The 19,515-nt window shown below is 32.1% G+C and overlaps 1 protein-coding gene across 3 annotated transcripts in view; it reads left to right on the top strand.

Annotated features, from left to right (window-relative positions):
* LOC112686422 (rhodopsin, GQ-coupled-like) overlaps positions 1–19,515 on the top strand; it is a 48,013-nt gene that overhangs the window by 26,259 nt on the left and 2,239 nt on the right. Inside the window, exons 2-5 of one of the 3 annotated variants that reach the window (XM_025558692.1) lie at positions 10,038–10,221; positions 10,956–11,173; positions 14,952–15,240; positions 16,037–16,223. In XM_025558692.1, coding sequence (XP_025414477.1) covers positions 10,038–10,221; positions 10,956–11,173; positions 14,952–15,215 — 666 coding nt within the window. In that variant the 3' untranslated portion in view covers positions 15,216–15,240; positions 16,037–16,223. Of the gene's footprint in view, positions 1–10,037; positions 10,222–10,955; positions 11,174–14,951; positions 16,224–19,515 lie in introns of those variants that run through there. The other 2 variants (XM_025558700.1, XM_025558686.1) reach the window with 2 other exon arrangements.

Here is a 19,515-nt window from a genome sequence, read left to right on the forward strand (position 1 = left end):
ACATAAATGTCATATTATATGAAGTACTCTGATTCATAATATAATCTATAATAGTACATTGCTATATAATTATCATATGTTTTAATTCTGGGGTTTCCAATATATTTAAATGTTACCTTTTAGTCTTTGAAGTTTGAGTAGAGAAAATATAATGATGTTTATATGATTTTGCTACAAATACTTTTGTAAAAATATTCGTTCATATACATTTTCTCTAAAAATTTACCGTTCCCTCGAAATTTCCACCCGGGACAAATATCTTTTTTGCCCTCTCCCCTTAATGCGCCCTCGATTAAAACCATAAAATCATTGATTACCCTAACTATTCGCTATCAATGACAAATTCAATAAGGTTTTAACGAACTACGTTAATTGACACATTTTACATTTACTCAGGTATTTTTAATCATTCTTCTCTGGATAATGTTTTGATCTGATATTAAATATATTATTTTCAAAATTTTTTTAGTAATTTGTTAACTTGACCGTATAAGACATACGCATTAACCTAACATATGAGGTCAAATAATAATTAGGTTTTTGATATATTCATTATTTTATTTTACGATAAGAACTTTTATCTATAATCCATCGAAAAAATATAGTAAAAATATTGCATGTTTGTTGGTTCAAGGCCAAAATGTCAATAAAAATAAATATATCAGTTTAAAGAAATAATCATTAATATATAGAATAATATATTTTCTTGCATTAGAAAATAAAAACTAAAAAATCCAAAATAACTTTTTAACAATCGGCATTAAAGAGTTATTAAATATGGTATAGGTAACTAAATAAATTGAATACCTAACTCACTTCAAGCATTTATTTCAATGCAGTTTTTGTAAGAATATTCTATTCGATAATAGTTGAATGCCTAATAAGTAAAATTTTTTAATAGTAGTATACAAGTAAAGTATACACCATATTCTTTATACAAGTAATTTCTATATTATTATAAAATAAAATATTATACCAATATAAAATAAATAGCTAACTACAATAACACTTCCATCGCTCATTATTTTCATCATATTGATCTGAACGTATCATTTAATTTTAATATTTTTTTGAAAACAAAAATATAGCGCATCCATAAATAGCAAATGACCATTGCGCGCAAAAGTGTACAACAAATGTCTATAGAATATTCAGTATAGTACCTACACCTATAATAATAAATACACCTATGACGGTGATATTACTTACTAGAAAAATAAGCCGGAGGGTTTATTATTGAATTGGTAGAGAATGAAGTCGTATTTACTGTATAAATATAGTGATAAGGTTTTATAACTATCATAATGTGTGGATAATTTGATGGCTGTAAATGATTGATGTTAAAAGAAAAGCTGTTGCGAAACATATTTTAAATAGCGCATATGTTTCCATTCACTTCTAGGAAGATGTACTTTCGATCTGCATCTTATCCCCTGCTCCTCTGCCTCTTACAACAATACCTTCTTCAGCTTGGTCTTCGATTTTATTGTTGAGGAGACAATCGTCATGGTCACTGCGGTTTAAGGACTATGGCAAACAATTGTGATCGTCATCATTATTCATCATTCAATTGTTATAGTTACCTCACAATTTAAAAAATTAGGAAGAAGGGGACAAAGAAAAAAGAACCACTTTGCAGAACACGTTCGTGTGTCCTGTGAAAATTTCTGGTCAAATGACTGAAGTCAGCACGTATTGAATTAAATGGCATTCTTTAAAATGTAATCAAATGCAATCTCTTCCGAAAGGATATAATAATGATGTGTTTAAAATTTCCGACCTCCAAGTGAAAACCTGTGTGCTGACACGAATCCCAGTCACAAATATGTTTAACATGCTCATCGGCACCATATATCTTCATAATGTAATGTATTGTATTATACACACAGCGTATTTCTAAACCTGGGCACACTCGCTCCGTCGTGTTGTCATTATTTTATTTTATTAATACAATATTAGTATTATTCCTAGAATGTAATGGCAAAGAATTCGCAACTGCCCACCGCGCACCACTAGAATATTAACACCGAATAACGTGCCGTTTGATTAAAAATTTCAACCTAACTGCCTGCACAATACGATTCAATATACATTGGCTCGATGTATACGCCTATTTAAATGCATAGCGTTTGTATCTGCAAAGTATATTTTCAAGTCGTCTTTTGCACACACACACAAACATTATTACAACAATACGCACACGATACAAATGCAAACTAAAAAAATGCAATTTATCTGAATGAACCCAATGCGTATACTAACTTATTTAGGAATATTATTTTGTTATACTATTCTATTGAAAATTAACAACAGATCTAAAATAGTTCTCATACAACTTTTTTAGCAATTACTCTCTTTAAATTTTAAAAAATATCACACTATAACCTCCAACCATAAATTATTTTTTTTTCAAAAACTAATAGTTTAATTTTTTAAATATAGTGAAATCCTTGAACTTATTTCGGCTTGTACAGTTTTTTGATATCAGGTACAAATAATGTAAGATATAATCTTGAATCTGGAGTTACGTTCAGTTTATTACTACACTTATAATTATATACATATATTATTCTATAATCTACCAAGCACATGGTATTGGGACAAAATAACCAATAAATAGGACAAAATATCCAAATAAAAAAAAATTATAAAAATCTGTATTAATAATACCTGTATATTTTTTTATTTATTTGAATACGTTATTGTTCATTTTTAGATCACATTTTAATAACATTTAACATTAATAATACTTTATAATACAGTTATAAAATAATAATAATAAAAATAATATGTTGTGTTATATAATAATTATATCTTTAGTTTTATGTAGTGCGTTACAACGTGGATATTTTAACCTTGGATGATTTGACTTGGATATTTTAGTACAGGATATTTTTCCCTTGGATATTTTGTCCTAGATTCCAAGCGCGTATAAAAGAAAGGATTTTAGGGGTACCAACCCCTCTAAATTCAAGATAATTATCAAACATGTTTATATAGAGTATTATATATAACTATATATAAGTAATTTATAAATTATATAAGTATGAAAACGTACAAACTTAACCTTTCTCCCTAAATATATTTTTCTGCACGCATCTTTAGTCTGTATATTTTAATCCATTTCTGTAAGATAATTTGATGTTATTGTTTTAATTTTTAATACTATATACTGCATATTTCAGAAACGAATCGTTTTAATTAAAACTAATTCAATATTTTCCTCGTATACCCAATTTTTTTTGCGTAACTTTAGGGGTACGGGTATCCCATGTTGAAAACCGCTGATATAATAAAAATGTGAGTGACAAAAAATTATTAATTAGTACCTTATTAAAGAAAACGCCTCCTCAAAATTGAATATGCCCTGAGACAAAGGTGGATCCAGGAATTTTTACGCCCTGGGAAAATGTTAAAATTACGCCCTATCAAAGACCAATAGAGAATTTTTTTCTTATAATAAATATACATACATATTTATTGAGTTTTAATCTAATATCAGTATTTAACAAAGTTGAAAATATCAAACTAGCTGATAATAACTACAAAAATTACACCTTCTTAAATGTTACGCCAAGGGATGAATCCCCGTCTTCCATCTTCTAGTTTCGCTTCTGCCTGGAGAGTCAGCAGCATCAACATTGGGAATCATTGATCTAGACAAAATGTATTCAATAACAATACTCAGCGCTGAATTATTACAAAATATAAACGTTTTTTATGATGAAATTAATCATTTGTTTATATTATAAACAAATGATTAATTTCATTATTTATTTCACATTTATAAACTTTATAATAACAAATGGCAATACAATTTTCATAAGCTACCGTAAATTTCATATTTTATACTAGAATTAACGATTTTTAATTTTTCTTTTTTTTTTTTTTAGTTAGATCTTAAGAGTATAAAAATGTATTGAATAAATTAATAAAAAGATATGGTTCATGAACTAATTATTGCATTTTGATTTTAAATACCAACTATAAATACATTGTCTACTTACAGAAATTTTACAATGTAATAAAATAATTAATTTTTATTTCTTCCAAACAAATAGTTTCTTTTAGCACTTCACAATTCTTTTATCAAGTAATTTTTTTTTTTGAAGAAGAAGAAGAAACTTTTGTATATTTTTTGATAACACTGTTCAATCATACACACACATATATATATACATGTATATTTCATTTCACAGCTCATTGTAGTGTGCATTGTGTAGGGTTACACTATTACGGTTATTATTAGCTATATAGTTGTTACGTTGAAACAAAACCGATATTTGAAAAACACGTTGTCTGCTCTGTCCCCTACAGCCGATGCCCTTCATTCATTCATATTGTAGATACTCGTATATAATAGATTATTTTCAATTGAACAGAATGATATCGATCACGACATCGACAACGGGAAATGATGTGACGACGACACTAATAGCTCATTGTATTTGCATTTTTTTTCTTCAAATAATTTCTTACCAAACATTAAAAAAAAAATTACTTTAGCAAGTTATTACAATAATAGTTATGAATAAAATGAAATCTCAGATTTTCAAAAGTAGATTTGCGTATACAAAATACTCGTAATAATATTCGAAAATCCGTGGAATGTTATAAAACAATGAAGACCACAAATAACTTGTGTTTAAAGTTAAATCTGTAAAATATAATAAAGTACCCAATTTTATCTCTGTTATTAGATTATAGTTAATATATGTTTATGCTTTAATTTAAACGTACAGCAAAGTAAACAGCATTTTATAATAATGTTGAATGCGCTGACGAATTGCGATCTTACCGGTTTTATTCATATTATACCTACAATATGTATTATACACATCGTGACAGGGTTTTGAATGCATAAAATGTTAAGATTTGACGGAGAGTATGCAATGTCTATTATACCATACTATAGTGATTATTTTTTGACGTGAACGAAATATAATATATTTCTTAAATTCCAATTTTTTTTTTTTTTTGATCATTTATTGTAAATCACAATCACAAATCATATATTTTATTTGGGATGAAACGTGAAAACCGATATCACGATCAATTAAATTCAAAAATCCGAGAGTTTCTAGTTAGTATTTGAAATCATCGTGTTACATTAAAACGGTTATTTATTTGTTTTTTACGATTCTCGATTAAATTGCGTGTTCGATTTGGTCTCGCTAAGTTTAATTATTAGCACTATGGATTGAATTAAATTAGGAAAATCTTTTAACATCCACATGACAAATATATCATTACAATCAATTTCAATATAATGTTTAGGAAACTAAATAATTGTATTTTATGATTTGCACATTAAACTAAATTATTTTGTTTATATTAAACTATAAGCGGTCATTTATCGCTTATTAAACAGGCATGGTGTAAAACAACTGGGTTTAGTATCATTTGACCTTATGTATCGAATCAATTGGTCTTTTTTTTCGCAGTAATAAGTTATACCCGCGGGGGGTTTATAATTGAAAGAGCAACAGACAGAAGTTGCTAAAAAAAAGAAGAAGAAAAATGAGCTATGTGCTCTGATAAGTTTTTATGCACTCGAATTTCACAGTTTTTGATCAATAACATTCGGCGGGGCACAAGTGTGAAAAAACAGATAGCAAAAGAGAAATATAATGATGTGCGACAGAAAACGGGTGTTGGTAATTTTTTTTCATTTTTCTGGAAACTTATTCGGTACATCGATGAAAGCAACACGTTTAGTTGTACAAAACAACAGCGGCACAGGGTTAAAAATAAACAATACGTATATAGAATATTTTTGCCGATTGATAATAATTGTTATTCCGTTTGTCACACTTTGTTAAGATCGTAGATTAATTACTTTGAAGGTCGCCAGTAAAACAAAATATTATGTGCGTGTGCGTGTAAAATATATTTGATGTATTATAAAACGTTCGCGCACGCACGCAGAAATTTTTGACTTCCCATTCGTCGTGTAGCAGGAAGGAGGAAGAACATAACGAATTCTTCGCGATGCTACACTCTACTGCGCGCATCCTACTGTACCCAAATCCGCAGAGCTATTATTGAAACCGTAGTGCATGCATTCAAAACGCAATTATATTTTTAATTTTCGACGTTCGAAACGCGATTCATTGTTGTATCGCCGTGTACCGCGCAATACTTACTCCAGGGCGAATCGAACACAGTGATGTTCTCATCAATTTTGTCGAAAGCGTAATGCGCCGAAGAATGCCTGCATGTGAACATTTTTATAATTTTGGACGGTGGCGAAAGGAAACGGTTGTAGATATCAAAAAAAAAAAAAAAAACTGAAACGTATAGATTTGTATTTTTTACATGAATATAAATTAAAATGATACCAACGTAAATACGTTGAACACCGTCAACGAGTACTTCATAGCAATACACCGATCTCCCGCAAGAAAACCGAATGTCAATAACAAAATAAGCCTAAATTTGAAACCTGTAAACATATTACATTTAATACTTCTGCGTGAAGTGTTTGAGACTTAAGAGTGCAAGTAGTACGTATACCCGTAAATTTCCAAAATGATGTTAGGACTATGCGGCTTACATGTAACACACCCTACAGGAACACCACTGGTTGGTTGTACCTCTCGCTTTGCGACCACCCTTGTCGCGAAAACCAATATCGTTCCTTTCGTCAACACGTCTGCGCGTTCGTCCGATCACCGTTTTTACAACAAAATTAATGGCGTACACACATAGCGGTCGGGTTGACGAGACAAAATGTAGTTACTGCCGAGAACCCATGGTGGTAGTAATTTCCGTCGTCGAACCCCGTGAAAACTTTCCGCGGGGACCGGACGATCGCGACGTCGTGAAAGTTTTCGTTTCAACGCCAATAAAATCCTATTACATTGTACACACATTATTATCATTATCATTATTATTATTATTACTGTTGAGCGTACGGAATTGCAAGCGCTTGTATTTCATATTCACCACGCGAACACATCGAAATTATTATTATTATTATTATTATTACAATTATTATCATCCTGTCGCAGTCTCGTTAGTATTTGCATTGCGAACGACTGTTGATTGACAAAATATAGAAACGTAACCTAGCCGATCATCACAAATAATACACGTGCATTACAATGCGAATATATCTAATATGCAAATGAACATTACCGCGTTGTATGTCGACGACGACTCATCCTGTATACGCCATACACAGGTATGTACACTACACGATATTATATGCACGATCGCGTCGTTCGTGTGCGTGCGCCGTGTACAATAAATAATAACTCACCGTGGCCGTGGCGCCCGCTGTAACCGTAAGCTCCCGTGTGCAAATATACGCGAAGCGATTTGTGGTCTTGTACAACATTCTAATATTATTACAACAAAATAATACGTCCGAGGCTCCACGTTCGATCATTATAACGAACCCGATGCCGGGTAAAACATCGTTCGCAGGGCGAAGTAACTTTTTAAAAATTTTCTCTGGTCTAAGACCATCCCCCTCCCAAATTTATATACAATTTTTTTTTACTAAGTGTCAAAAGAATGGCATTAATAGCATAAATCTATTGTGATAAAAATTTTGATGATACAGTTTATTATGATTTCGATTATTATATAACTCATATGTAAAAATATTATTATAATTAATATTATTATTACTATTATTATTATATTATATTTTATATTCAAAGAAAACGTTATCTTATTTTTAAGTTTAGGGTCTATTCACAGTAGACTTTATATTAAATAGGGATTGGTGTCAAATAATGTTCTTTACAGGCCCTTTACTTGTATTAGTTTCAAATCTGTAGTACTGGATAATAATAATAATTTAAAAAACTTTAAAAAATCTGAAAATGTTGGTTTCGATTCAAAATCGGTTTTCTTCTCTGCGTTTCTAGTGCTTGGTTTTGTGATTCCAATCATTGTACTGTTATAATATTTCCTTCCACCATACCTACCCATCATCATTGTCATTATTGTCGTTTTCAACTTCTTGGTGCGTCCGACTGTCGCACGAACCACCGTCCGTTATTGCAGGACACGGAAAAGCCACTTCGGAATGGTTAGGACGATCGGTCGTGCCGATCACGTACACATTACAGGATACGTGCGTCTCAACACCACGCCGGATGTTATGTATTATATACTATTATTGTTTACCGTCAAGTAGTCCTCGCGTATGGATAGCGGAGCAAAAATGGCCGGTCGCTCTGCCCAAGGCTGCGGGTCGGGAAAATTTTCACCGTGCAGTGCAGCTAGGAAAGGATCCGAAACGCATACTCGCAAATCCCTATTACCCGATAGGGTAATAAGTAGGCACGTCTAATTGAATGATAATTAATTGATGCAATGATGTAGTGCACTCACGTTATAATAGTTAAAGCGTGTTTAGCGTATGCGTGGATAATCATTCGGTTATTTTGGCACCGATTAACGTTGTTAACGACATACAGATGACAAGACGGTAAAATGATCGTGATGAATGCGTGTTCCGATTAGAAATTCGCGACGGATATCGTTGCTCGAGTCAGTCAAAACCGGCCGGGGAAATCGGTCAGTGAATATGAAGTATACATTTTGGTTTACGTTCGGATACGTTGAGCACCATGAGACCTATTGTTGGGTCTCACTTAACTTTGACCAAACCACCACGTAACTTTTGTGATGATTCATAAAAAATTAAATAAATTACATATTCCGTTGCTAAAACTTTCATAATGAAGTGGCAACACTGTAGAATGCAAGTCCAATGAAAAAATACTGATAAATGAGACCCATTTGTGGTATCACCCGTTAAAGGCAACGATATGGTGAGACCCATATCTGAGTCTCAACACGTAAGTTTTTGCATTTATTGAGACCCACTATTGGGTCTCATGGCCATATAAAGTAAATTTTCAGAAAACCCGGGCACTTAACGTGAGAGCGCCACGGGTTTATAACGTTATTTATACAAATAAATCAAAAACCACTCGCCCTTCATCGATGTATTATTAGTGTTTAAATAAATTAAATTACCAGAATAACATTCATACCATGATAAATTAGCGATTTCCAAACTTTTTTGACTCGCGGCACCGTTTTGGAACTGAGGGTATTTCGTTGCATCGTTGATAGGACGGTGACAATTTTTTTCTTCCAGATAAAAATAAACGGACACCAGAAAACAGTTATATAACCAGATAACAATCGTCGCAGTGCAGTGTTCCTGTAAAGACACAGCAATGAACCCAGTTTTAGGTACCGCTGTGATATATGATTAAATTTATTTTTTATTTATCAACGTTAGAACTTTAATTATAATAAAAACGATTTAGTTTCAAATCTCTAGCCGTTTTGACCAATATCGTCCGAAACGGTTACGCAACATTGAAGTATTATACTGAGCAAAGACGGCCGCGTTGAAATAATATCCAAAGACGTATGGATTTTCATGACATAGTTTTTCCTGACCTACCAATTAAAAAAAATTCAAACGCCATTTTATTGTCAGTTTTTGATTAGAAAAAGCTCTGTAAATTGTAAATGTTTATTTTGCTAATGTTTACCGCTCGATAACTAACATACAGTATTACGGTGTATTTAATAATTATTATTGTGTACCTATTCGTAAACACAATTACGATTTGAGAATAATTGCCTATACAATAAGTACCTGTACAAATTATATAAAATTATATAAAAGGCCGACATAACTTGCAATAAATAATAAGCACACTAAACAGCAGGCATTGTGTGTGTGTTTGCGTGATCGTGCAATACGACATCGTTGTTTGCCAAAGTATTCTCGTTTTTCTAATCCATATTCCATATTGAACTGTTTTAAAAAACGGTCAAGCATCCGATTTATCCGATGTGCGTTTATACACGCTTAAATCAACATACGGTTTTCATTGGTTTGTGTAAGAGCATGCATGCAGTATTATATTCGGAACTAATTATACGTTTCATTTATACCTAATTTACCCGTTTCATATTAAAGACATGAATAAACATCTATGTCGGACACGTGTTTCTATAATATGATTACTAATATTGATAATGTATAATTTCAGCACATTAGCCTTCGTTTGTTGAAGCGAATGATAATCATTCTATGGTTAGTAGTATTGTGTTTGGTATGTGCCCCGTTCATCGGGTTCGGTGTGTACTGGGACGCTCAAAAGCAGAGTTGCAGACGTCCTCGAGACGCCGAAGAACCAATGGACGTGTTGTACATATATATATTATACAGCTTTGGTAAGTACCTATCGGTTCTAGGAGCATGTACAATAATACTATCACCCCCACGAGAGCATATCATAGTAATCACAAATTACTGCAGTACATTAATTATCTATCATAACGTAAAATCTACTCGAATTGAAGTAAGAGCGTAGTGAACTTGTAAGGCGACCCACGCATTAACTATTTGAAATAAAAGTATTCCGACACATGTAATGAACAATAACAAGAACTTATTGAACGCACCATCTTAGAGTACCTACTCGTGTTTGATAACATATACGTTATTATAAATAGTTTTTTTTTTCGTTCAACCACGCACCATGATTAATTGCAGCTTGTACAAATGTACCATACGTTTATCGCTTCGTTCGTTTATTATTATTTCTAAATTAATCACAGACACATACTGTTATGATAAAACATTGAACGCGGGTGCGCTTAAATTACATTTGTTGCCGACTGTTCTCAGTCACAGTACATTTGGGTCTAGGATCTGTAGGGGAATAATATGAAATATAAAGTAACTTTGCTAGTAAACCCGTTGTAAAATTATCCTCTGCCGATGGTTGGCGATGGTTATGAAAAACGACAAAACCAACGATGAATGATTAATTAAACATTTAACATCCGTTGCCGTTGCCGTTGACGTTGAATCGAACCGCACGTCAAATTTATCCCGTGAAATCATGATTTACGGCACGAACGAAACAGTAGGTGACTTATGGTTTGATTTTCTGTTCCACCAGGTGTATTTTTGTGCGTCGCAATAACGTACACGAATTTGGCCGTCATGAAAGCTCTGTGTATGAAAGATAGTCCTCTCAACAAACACAACATGCTGTTGAGACGCACAAGCAACGGGATGTCGCTCGCGTGCAACGCGGCCACCAGGGAAGAGAGATCGTTCGGCTGGCTCATGTTTTTCTTATGCGTCGCGTTCGTCGTCTGTTGGCTCCCGCAATTGGTAACGCACCCATACGACACATTATTAATATTCACCACGACTCGATGATTAAAAGGTTACACGTGCGCTTTTCGACGGGCAGAACTATATTTCATCGGTGGGCTTATTTGCGTAAGCAGGGGTTAAAGAACAGAACTCTGTGGAAAATAAGAAATGAAAAAAAATTTTGACCGCAAGCTCCTTCGTTAAATGGACGTCACACCCGAGTACATGTTGTCTCAATCTTACAAGTGAACAACAAAGCAAATTTGCAATCAGTAGCCGAGGGTGCTGTTGATGTAGTTTGGAGCGAACCTACCTATTATCAAACCCATTGGGAAGAACATTACGTTTTTCTACAACGTATTCGTTTTTAAGCAATTTACGAATTTTTTAAATAACACATATCAAACATGCACTAATCACATACTCTATATTACTATATTGTTTAGCTAACAGTGTAACATTTAAATAATAATTTTTCATTCTTTATTCATTCTATTCATTCACGTACCCCTTCACCTCTCGTTATTGCAGTGGCGGTCAAATGATTTTGTCATGGGGAGTATATAGCTGATTTTTTAACAAACACTACATATAAAAATCTTTATTTTTAAACATGGAAATTATATTATATTAATGATATTATTAATTATTAATGATATTTATATTATTAAATCTATTTATCTGGCTTTTTTTGCCAATTCGTCCAGTCTTCGTTTACAGTTATATTGACAACCTCACGATGAACAACCATAGTGGTTAAACCATTGAGACGACTCTAAAATAATATAATTACACAATTCATATAATAATATAATATATTATGTTAAGCATTAAATACTAAATTTAAATTTTATACATTCTTATAATTTAACTATAAAGGAAATGAAAAAAATCTAAAAAGTTTGTTTCAATTAATATTTTAGTGTTTTATGTTTGAACTGTTAATTTTATTCGAGCCTAGAGACTGTATAATAACTAATAAGTACAGTATATTTATTTTTTTAAATAGAAAATAGATGAATACCATAATACAATTATTATGTATAATATGGATGAATTATAAATATTTAAAAAAAGGTCATGGGGGGGATCTATCCCCCTCACCCCCACCCCCGTTTGACCGCCACTGCGTTATTGCTTTACGCACCCCAACTGTCGATTTATCTATTACCACATAAAATTGGTAAAAAATTATAAAACCAGTTTTAATAGGAAACAAATTATTTTGAAGTATTTATTTATTTTAATCAGTATACGTCATAAAATGTACCTATATAAAAAATAATATACATTTTACAATTTAATATTAATATGATCATTGGGGTTGTTTGGTAACACTTAATTTTGGAAATATGATTTCACATATGATAAACTTATAAGCCTGAACTTCCAAAAAGTCTTTTAAGATACTTATTTTTAATAAATGTGTATGACGAAAAAGCCTTTTCCACAAACACATTTCTCGTTATTACATATTTCATAAAAATGTATTAATTCAAATACATTTCATTCACAATATTTACATTTTCCGCCATTACCCTTTTTTTCCCTGAGTACCCCCGGTGGAGAAACACTGATTTAAAAAAATAGTTTGCTATCGGTATATTTAGTGCTCGACTTGTGAGGGGATGCAGGGAGACGGAATATCCCAACAAATTTTCGGAAATGTTAGCTTCCCCTTACTATCATTAAGTTATAATTATAACGCTTAACAGGTCTCGGGGATACTCTTTCTTTTAAAGTAAACAGAGTCCTCCTTCTTTAATTTCACCAAGTTAATTTCACTGGGTATACTAGACGCGAAATTACCATATAGTACATTCGTAAGACGGATGCAGCACTTAATTGTGTGTCGTTATCTTAACAGTAAGACTCTAAATAATGATGTCACCAACAATCACGTTGTTTTTAACCATATTACAGAAGTACCCACCCGATAAAATTTTCAATCATACTCAGTCTGATATATATATATACAAAAATAACAATTTAAAATATTATTTTTAGGAACAAGTCATTTATACGGATATTGACTATTTCAATCGGTTTTCATCATCCTTCGATGATCCCGAATGGGTTAAATTTGTACGATAGCTGGAAAATTGTAATTCAAGGTCATTTCAATTATTTCAATTATTTGTAACACAAAATAATACAGTGAATAGGTTTTGAAATAAATTTAAAGATTACTATTATTAAAGAAACATTCACATTTTTTTTTTTTAGAAACATTTTATTTATATTGATATTTAATATTATTTGACTAATTTTTCTAAAAGACAATATTTCATTCTATACATTTAAAATTGCACAATTAATTTTCAGGCATTATTTATTAATAATTATTTTTACATGTACGTGTGTGAGTGACTATGAGTTTACCACTAACACGTTTTTGTTGTTCTATAAACATAATATTATGTCGAACATTATTTTAATCGTTTTATACCCCGAATTGTAGAACGAGTGTATTTTTATTTTGTTAAAATTGTGTCTGCCCTTTGATAAATTAAAGACATACGACGATCACGTAATTGATTGGAATTTCCGATTGCTTGCGCATAATCTGTCTCATTACAATATTGTATAGACGTACCGTGCTTAATTTAAAATTGTGAAGTAATTCTTATAAAAGTACTTTACAATGAACGTATTAAAGATGAGAGAAGGGCGCGCTACAGGATTTTCTTTTTGAATTTCCTTTTTTTTTCTTCTAATATTTTATAATTAAAATATAATTTTGTCTTTCATGAATATTTAAAATTCTTAAAACTAAATATTTTTCTTTATTTATCTTGATTGAAGTTGCGTTGAACGAATGTCGTTCATTAATTTTTCCACAGGTATCACGAACGAACACGGATGTAGTCAAGACTAACCATACAAAATAACTGTTTAGGAGCATTCTAATGCGGGAACATCGTAACTCTGTTCGTAGTGCGCACTCTATCAAATAAATTTATCAATAATTTTGAAGAATTTAATATGTTTATAATTCCCATGCAAAATTTGTGGAGTAATTTGACGGCTACACTGTTATAAATGTCCATAGATCACCGAAATACCAATTATGAAACTACATCCGGTTTTCGAGATCATTGAATTCTCAGTGTTCACTTCAAAAATTTAACTCGGTCAAGTTCACGTTCATTTTTCTTAAAGTGAACACGTTCATGTTCAAGTTCTATGAAAAAATGAACGTGTTCATTTAGCCGTTCACTTAAATTGTTTTATTTTATATTTATGAATTACTAACCAGATTTCGTATAAATGGGACCTTTACAAAACATATTATGTATATTTTACTTTTTGTTTGAAACTATTCTCAAACATTTTTTAATGAATATTCATTATTTATACATATGTTTTTAAAATGATAAATAAATAGCCATACGCTATGGTATACGCTGTATATCTTAATGCGTGGTTACTATAATACGGTCTTTGGGGGAGAGGAGTGATTGCTCTGATGGCCTCTCTAAATTACGTGCTTGGATCAGACCCGAAACAACGTCCTGACCACCCTCCCACATCTCGTAGAGCCCGTGTGTGCGAGACTACTACCGTCATAGCCGTACTTTCGGAGCTTAGGTTAGGTTGGGTTAGGGTTAAGGTTCGATTAGGACTTAGGTTATATCGTGGTTCCACGGCGAAAATGGTATTAGGGAGGGAGACAAGGGCTGGTGACATCGTCGAGCGCGTGTAACTCACCCACCAGAGCCCTGTCGTGGTTTGTTTAACATATACTTATTGTGTCGGTTTCGATCGGCTCCCGCGCGTGTGCACACCACAGATAGCGGTGCCGTTGACCAGGATCGTGGCGAACGAGAACAAGCTGAAGCCGCTGCTGTACGTGGCCGACATACTGCTGGCACTGCACTTCGCGCTGGACCCGTACCTGTACGTGCTGCACCACTGGCAGCTGATCAAGTCGATTTTTTTGCGGCCGGCACACGGTGACATCCACCGGAACAGCAGCAGCGCGACTGTGAGCCGAAGCGGTTCCATGCGAACGTCATATGACTACGCGCCCAGCACGCAGCCGCAGCCGATTTGACACGGCGGGTGGGCCCGTTGCACGTGTGAGCTTGTTGCGCGCGTGCGATGTGTGAGCACGTGGCGCTTCGCTGTGCGTATGGGCGCGCGTCCCGTTAATGCGGATTATATGAATATTTCGGTTTCGCGACGGCCATCGAACCGCCGCCGCCGCTTTTTTCGCGAACGATACGCGTGAACAAGGGCGGACCTGGTATCGTGGGGCCCGAGAGCTTAATCAACTGGACTTATCGCATATCGACAAATAAATGTTTTCGGTCAATAGTGCTCAATCCGTTTCGATTCACATTGGTCAGATAGTAAATTAATGGTGTCTTATTTAATAATAATAGTTATAATAATAATATTTTAACAACATGTAACAACATTTTGTATACGAATACCTATGCATACATTTTTTTTTATTATGACACTATCGAAGACCCGAAATGCGAATCTCCTTTGCCTCCTTGGCCAGTCCACCCCAGGATATAATAATTGAGGGGGGGGGGTGATAAGTACGTCTTCGACGTTATTGGACACCGTGGACAGTGCGTTCATAACAAATCTCTAGTCAATTTCCCCCGTTCGGTTCACGAAGCTTACGGTTTTCGCGGACGGTAGGAAAACAATTTAAACGGTTTTAAATGTACCGAATTATTGCATAGTATGAAAACGGTGTTCGTGTAACGTTGCTCAGGGGAAATGTTCGCTTTAAACGCAGTCTGCACGCACGCTCATACGTACTTACGTTATTTGATCATGACGCACAAAAGCATAATAATCGATGATGTGTACATGGATATATTCACGTGTTTGTGTGTGTTTTTTTTTTGTTTTTAGTCAACTACCTGCATACGTCCCCCAGTGGTACCGTTCCATCCAATAAGTACTCGCTGTTGCTATGATAAGCAGGGAAGTAATCGCTAAAAAAAATACAACTACATTTTCATTGATTGAATGAGCGAATAGAAATGTCTATAATCAATTTTTTCTCTCTCTTTCTTTTTTTCTATTTTGTAGTCGGTTTTTTATTTTATTTTAAACTGAATTAAATAACGCATTTAAAAACCTATTTATATGAAGACTATATATATGTGTGTGTATTGTACCAAAGACTAAATAAATTATTATTTTTGTATTTATAAACGTAAAGATGTTTTTAAGGTTAACAAATAATATGTTCTGTTGTATGCACAAATTAAATCGTATATCTACTGAAGGTTTCGGATATCAGATATATTGCATTCACTTATTCGTTTATCTTCAGACGCGTAAATTTAATGATGTTTGATTATCAATATTCGCATTAAATTTAAGCGCAGTTGATTAAGCATTTATAGGATAAGTATGTCAAAAACAAATCATTACGTTATTACCGGGTACGCGCAGTAAAATTGTTTTTTTTTTTTTTTATCGACCATAGTCAGTACTTCGGTAGCAATCAGCAACATTAATTGAGATATCTGTAGTTTATTTTCCACTGCGCTTTCGGACGCAAATGATTCTTACTACTCGTGGTGCACCAAGAAAAATTACAATCTAACTATTCCGTTAGTAAACCACGTTTTATTTTTATACTATAAAAAAATGCATCTACCATAGGTTGTTGAGAATAATCAAAAATATGAAACAAATACTAGATAGAGTTCATGCTTTGTACAATTAAACCATTTCACGGACAATTATACGGTAACCGCGGTTTTTACAGAATTTACTTCGTTAGGAGAAAAAACTATTTTCTACAGTATTATTTTATTATCTATTAACGATGCATGGTTAAATTTATGTAGAAAAATATCATATAGATTTTACACCAACGTGCAAGGTAAATTAACTATTTTTTCATAAAACTCAAAAACGTCCTGGAACAGTGTATGGATTTCAAGTAAAAAATTTAAGTGTAACATAATGGTTATATGACCTATAACTATTTAGATACGTTTCATCACTCGTAGTGTAGTGACCAAATACAATATTTTATAGTGTCACTTTAACTTCCATAAAACAAAAAAAAAAAAAAACACGTGTAATTCTTGCACCTAGGAGGAATTTTAATTTAAAATTTATATAATAAAAATAAATATTTACAAACATTTTCTCGAGATGTTATGACCATATACCCAATTATTATAATCTATTCTTGATATAAACCGTAGTATATTTTTTCACCCGAGCATGTTATTATTGATTTGCATTATGCTATTATTACTACGAATATTATATAATTATCTTTTTTCGATCAGTATTATTCTTGGCTATACAATAGTTTATCATTAATATTTTTATTATATTTTTACTTTTATACATTTTGCTTTTATTAAGGCTTACATTGTGATGTCATGTTATTTTTTATACATTTTGTTTGCATTATTAGTTGTGTAATTATTTGATTTGTATATACATTAATATATATGTATATATAATGTTAATAAAATCATAGTTATATCATTGTATTTTGACTATTATATGTATTTGTTATACATCAGCACTATAATACTGTATTTTATATCGCCACGTGCACATGCACCCGTAGAAGTAAGATTAATAATCTAATGACCGACTTACGCTAGGTCAACAAAATCGATGAAAATCAGAAACGATGAAAGAAAACTTGTTGACAGAACTGTAAGACATAGTGTATTTAGCGTGTAATTAGACTAATATAGTGAGTTTTTCGTTCACATCGACGAAACAAAATAGAAACATATCACAACACAATATTGTGTGGACATCACGTTCTTAATGTTTGAATTTTAAATTCTGAGTGAAACGAGAAATGTATTGATGTTTTATTTTTTGTCTGTACATATTCGATTTCCACAAGAAGTATAGTTCTGATCATTACAGTCATGGAAAATTTCAGATAAGAAATTATGTCTGTTTAATGATACTTTGAAGGTGTCATTTTTTTAATTTTTCGAAAGTTCCCCGAATAACTAAAAAAAAATGGGGAAAACATTACAAAAAACTTCTTCGGCCGAGATAGAGTTTCGAACTCGGTAACGCCTAGTATTTCGTCACGGACTATTGTACTGGGCTATTTATATTGGTATTTTATAATTTACGAAATATGTTAGTAAAATTTGTGGTTATATACGCACTATAAATTTCCAGCTAAAAGTTCAAACATCCTTATTCGGTTCTACTACTATATTGACCACTTTTAGAAATATAAACCGATCTCTTTCAATCAGGTTAGGTTTCGTTTTTTTTATATTTTATACGGTTTTTTTGGTAAATGGAATATTAAAAAATATTACACCTGCAGCATACTTGAACTGTGTAAAAAGTTTACATATACAAAACTTAAAAAAAACGAATTCGAGAATTGCAATACTTTATAAGAATTTATTTTTTTTCAAAATTGACTTGAACTACTAGTTTTTTTATACTTGCAGTTAGTCCTACATGAATTTTTTACACGTGTTATTTACTCGTAATTCAATTAATTCAATAAGTAAAGCGCCTGGTCATTCTGTACTGGGGCGTGACTAAAATTGTTTTTTGTGGGAGGGAGGGGAGCAAAATATTTACTACCACGTATTTCAAATTTATCATAAGATGACAATATTAGCGTGTACTCAATATTTATAGAAATTATAATATACTTATTATTCAATAATAGTATTAAAAAAAAAAATATTAATAATAATTTACGATGCCTTCATTTTGAATCATTTTCATCATAAATTGGTCTTGTTAAATACTGAATAATTTAATCATTATTTTTCCCTATCTTTTCATCTTCTACTAATTTTAATAATTTTATCAATAAGGTTATAATATAGTAAATAAAAAAAGATGGTATATTTTCGATTTCACGGACTATGGTCAATCTTTTCTTAGTAATAAATGGATGGGCAATTGATTATATAAATAACTTTGGTAAATTTTTGTGATATTAAACTTAAATTATATAAAAATATTAAAAAATATTTTTTTTTTCTAAATTCGTTTAGATTTTGGGGTGAGGGGTCTTAACTCCATCCCCCAGGCACACCTCTGACTCTGTTCTATTGAAGAAATTAGAATGTTGTCAGATTAACTCAACGCTCATTTTAAACGTGTGGTTAATTTATTTATTATTTTTTTCATGTATAAATCGCTAAAATACAACAATAGTTATGATGCTGTTACATCATGAAAAGTAACCATGACGCACGAATGCAGTCTGTAAGCATATGGAAATGTGTTTTTAACATATGATTGACGGTATAATAATATTATGATCAAAAGCAAACGAAGAAATCCCAACAAATAATGGTGATGATGTCTTTGGAAAAAAATAAATTAACCATATGTTGATAAAAAAGTATTGT

The sequence above is a fragment of the Sipha flava genome, unplaced genomic scaffold (genome assembly GCF_003268045.1).
Source record: "Sipha flava isolate LNK unplaced genomic scaffold, YSA_version1 108_pilon_pilon, whole genome shotgun sequence".
Classification (NCBI taxonomy): Eukaryota; Metazoa; Arthropoda; class Insecta; order Hemiptera; family Aphididae; genus Sipha; species Sipha flava.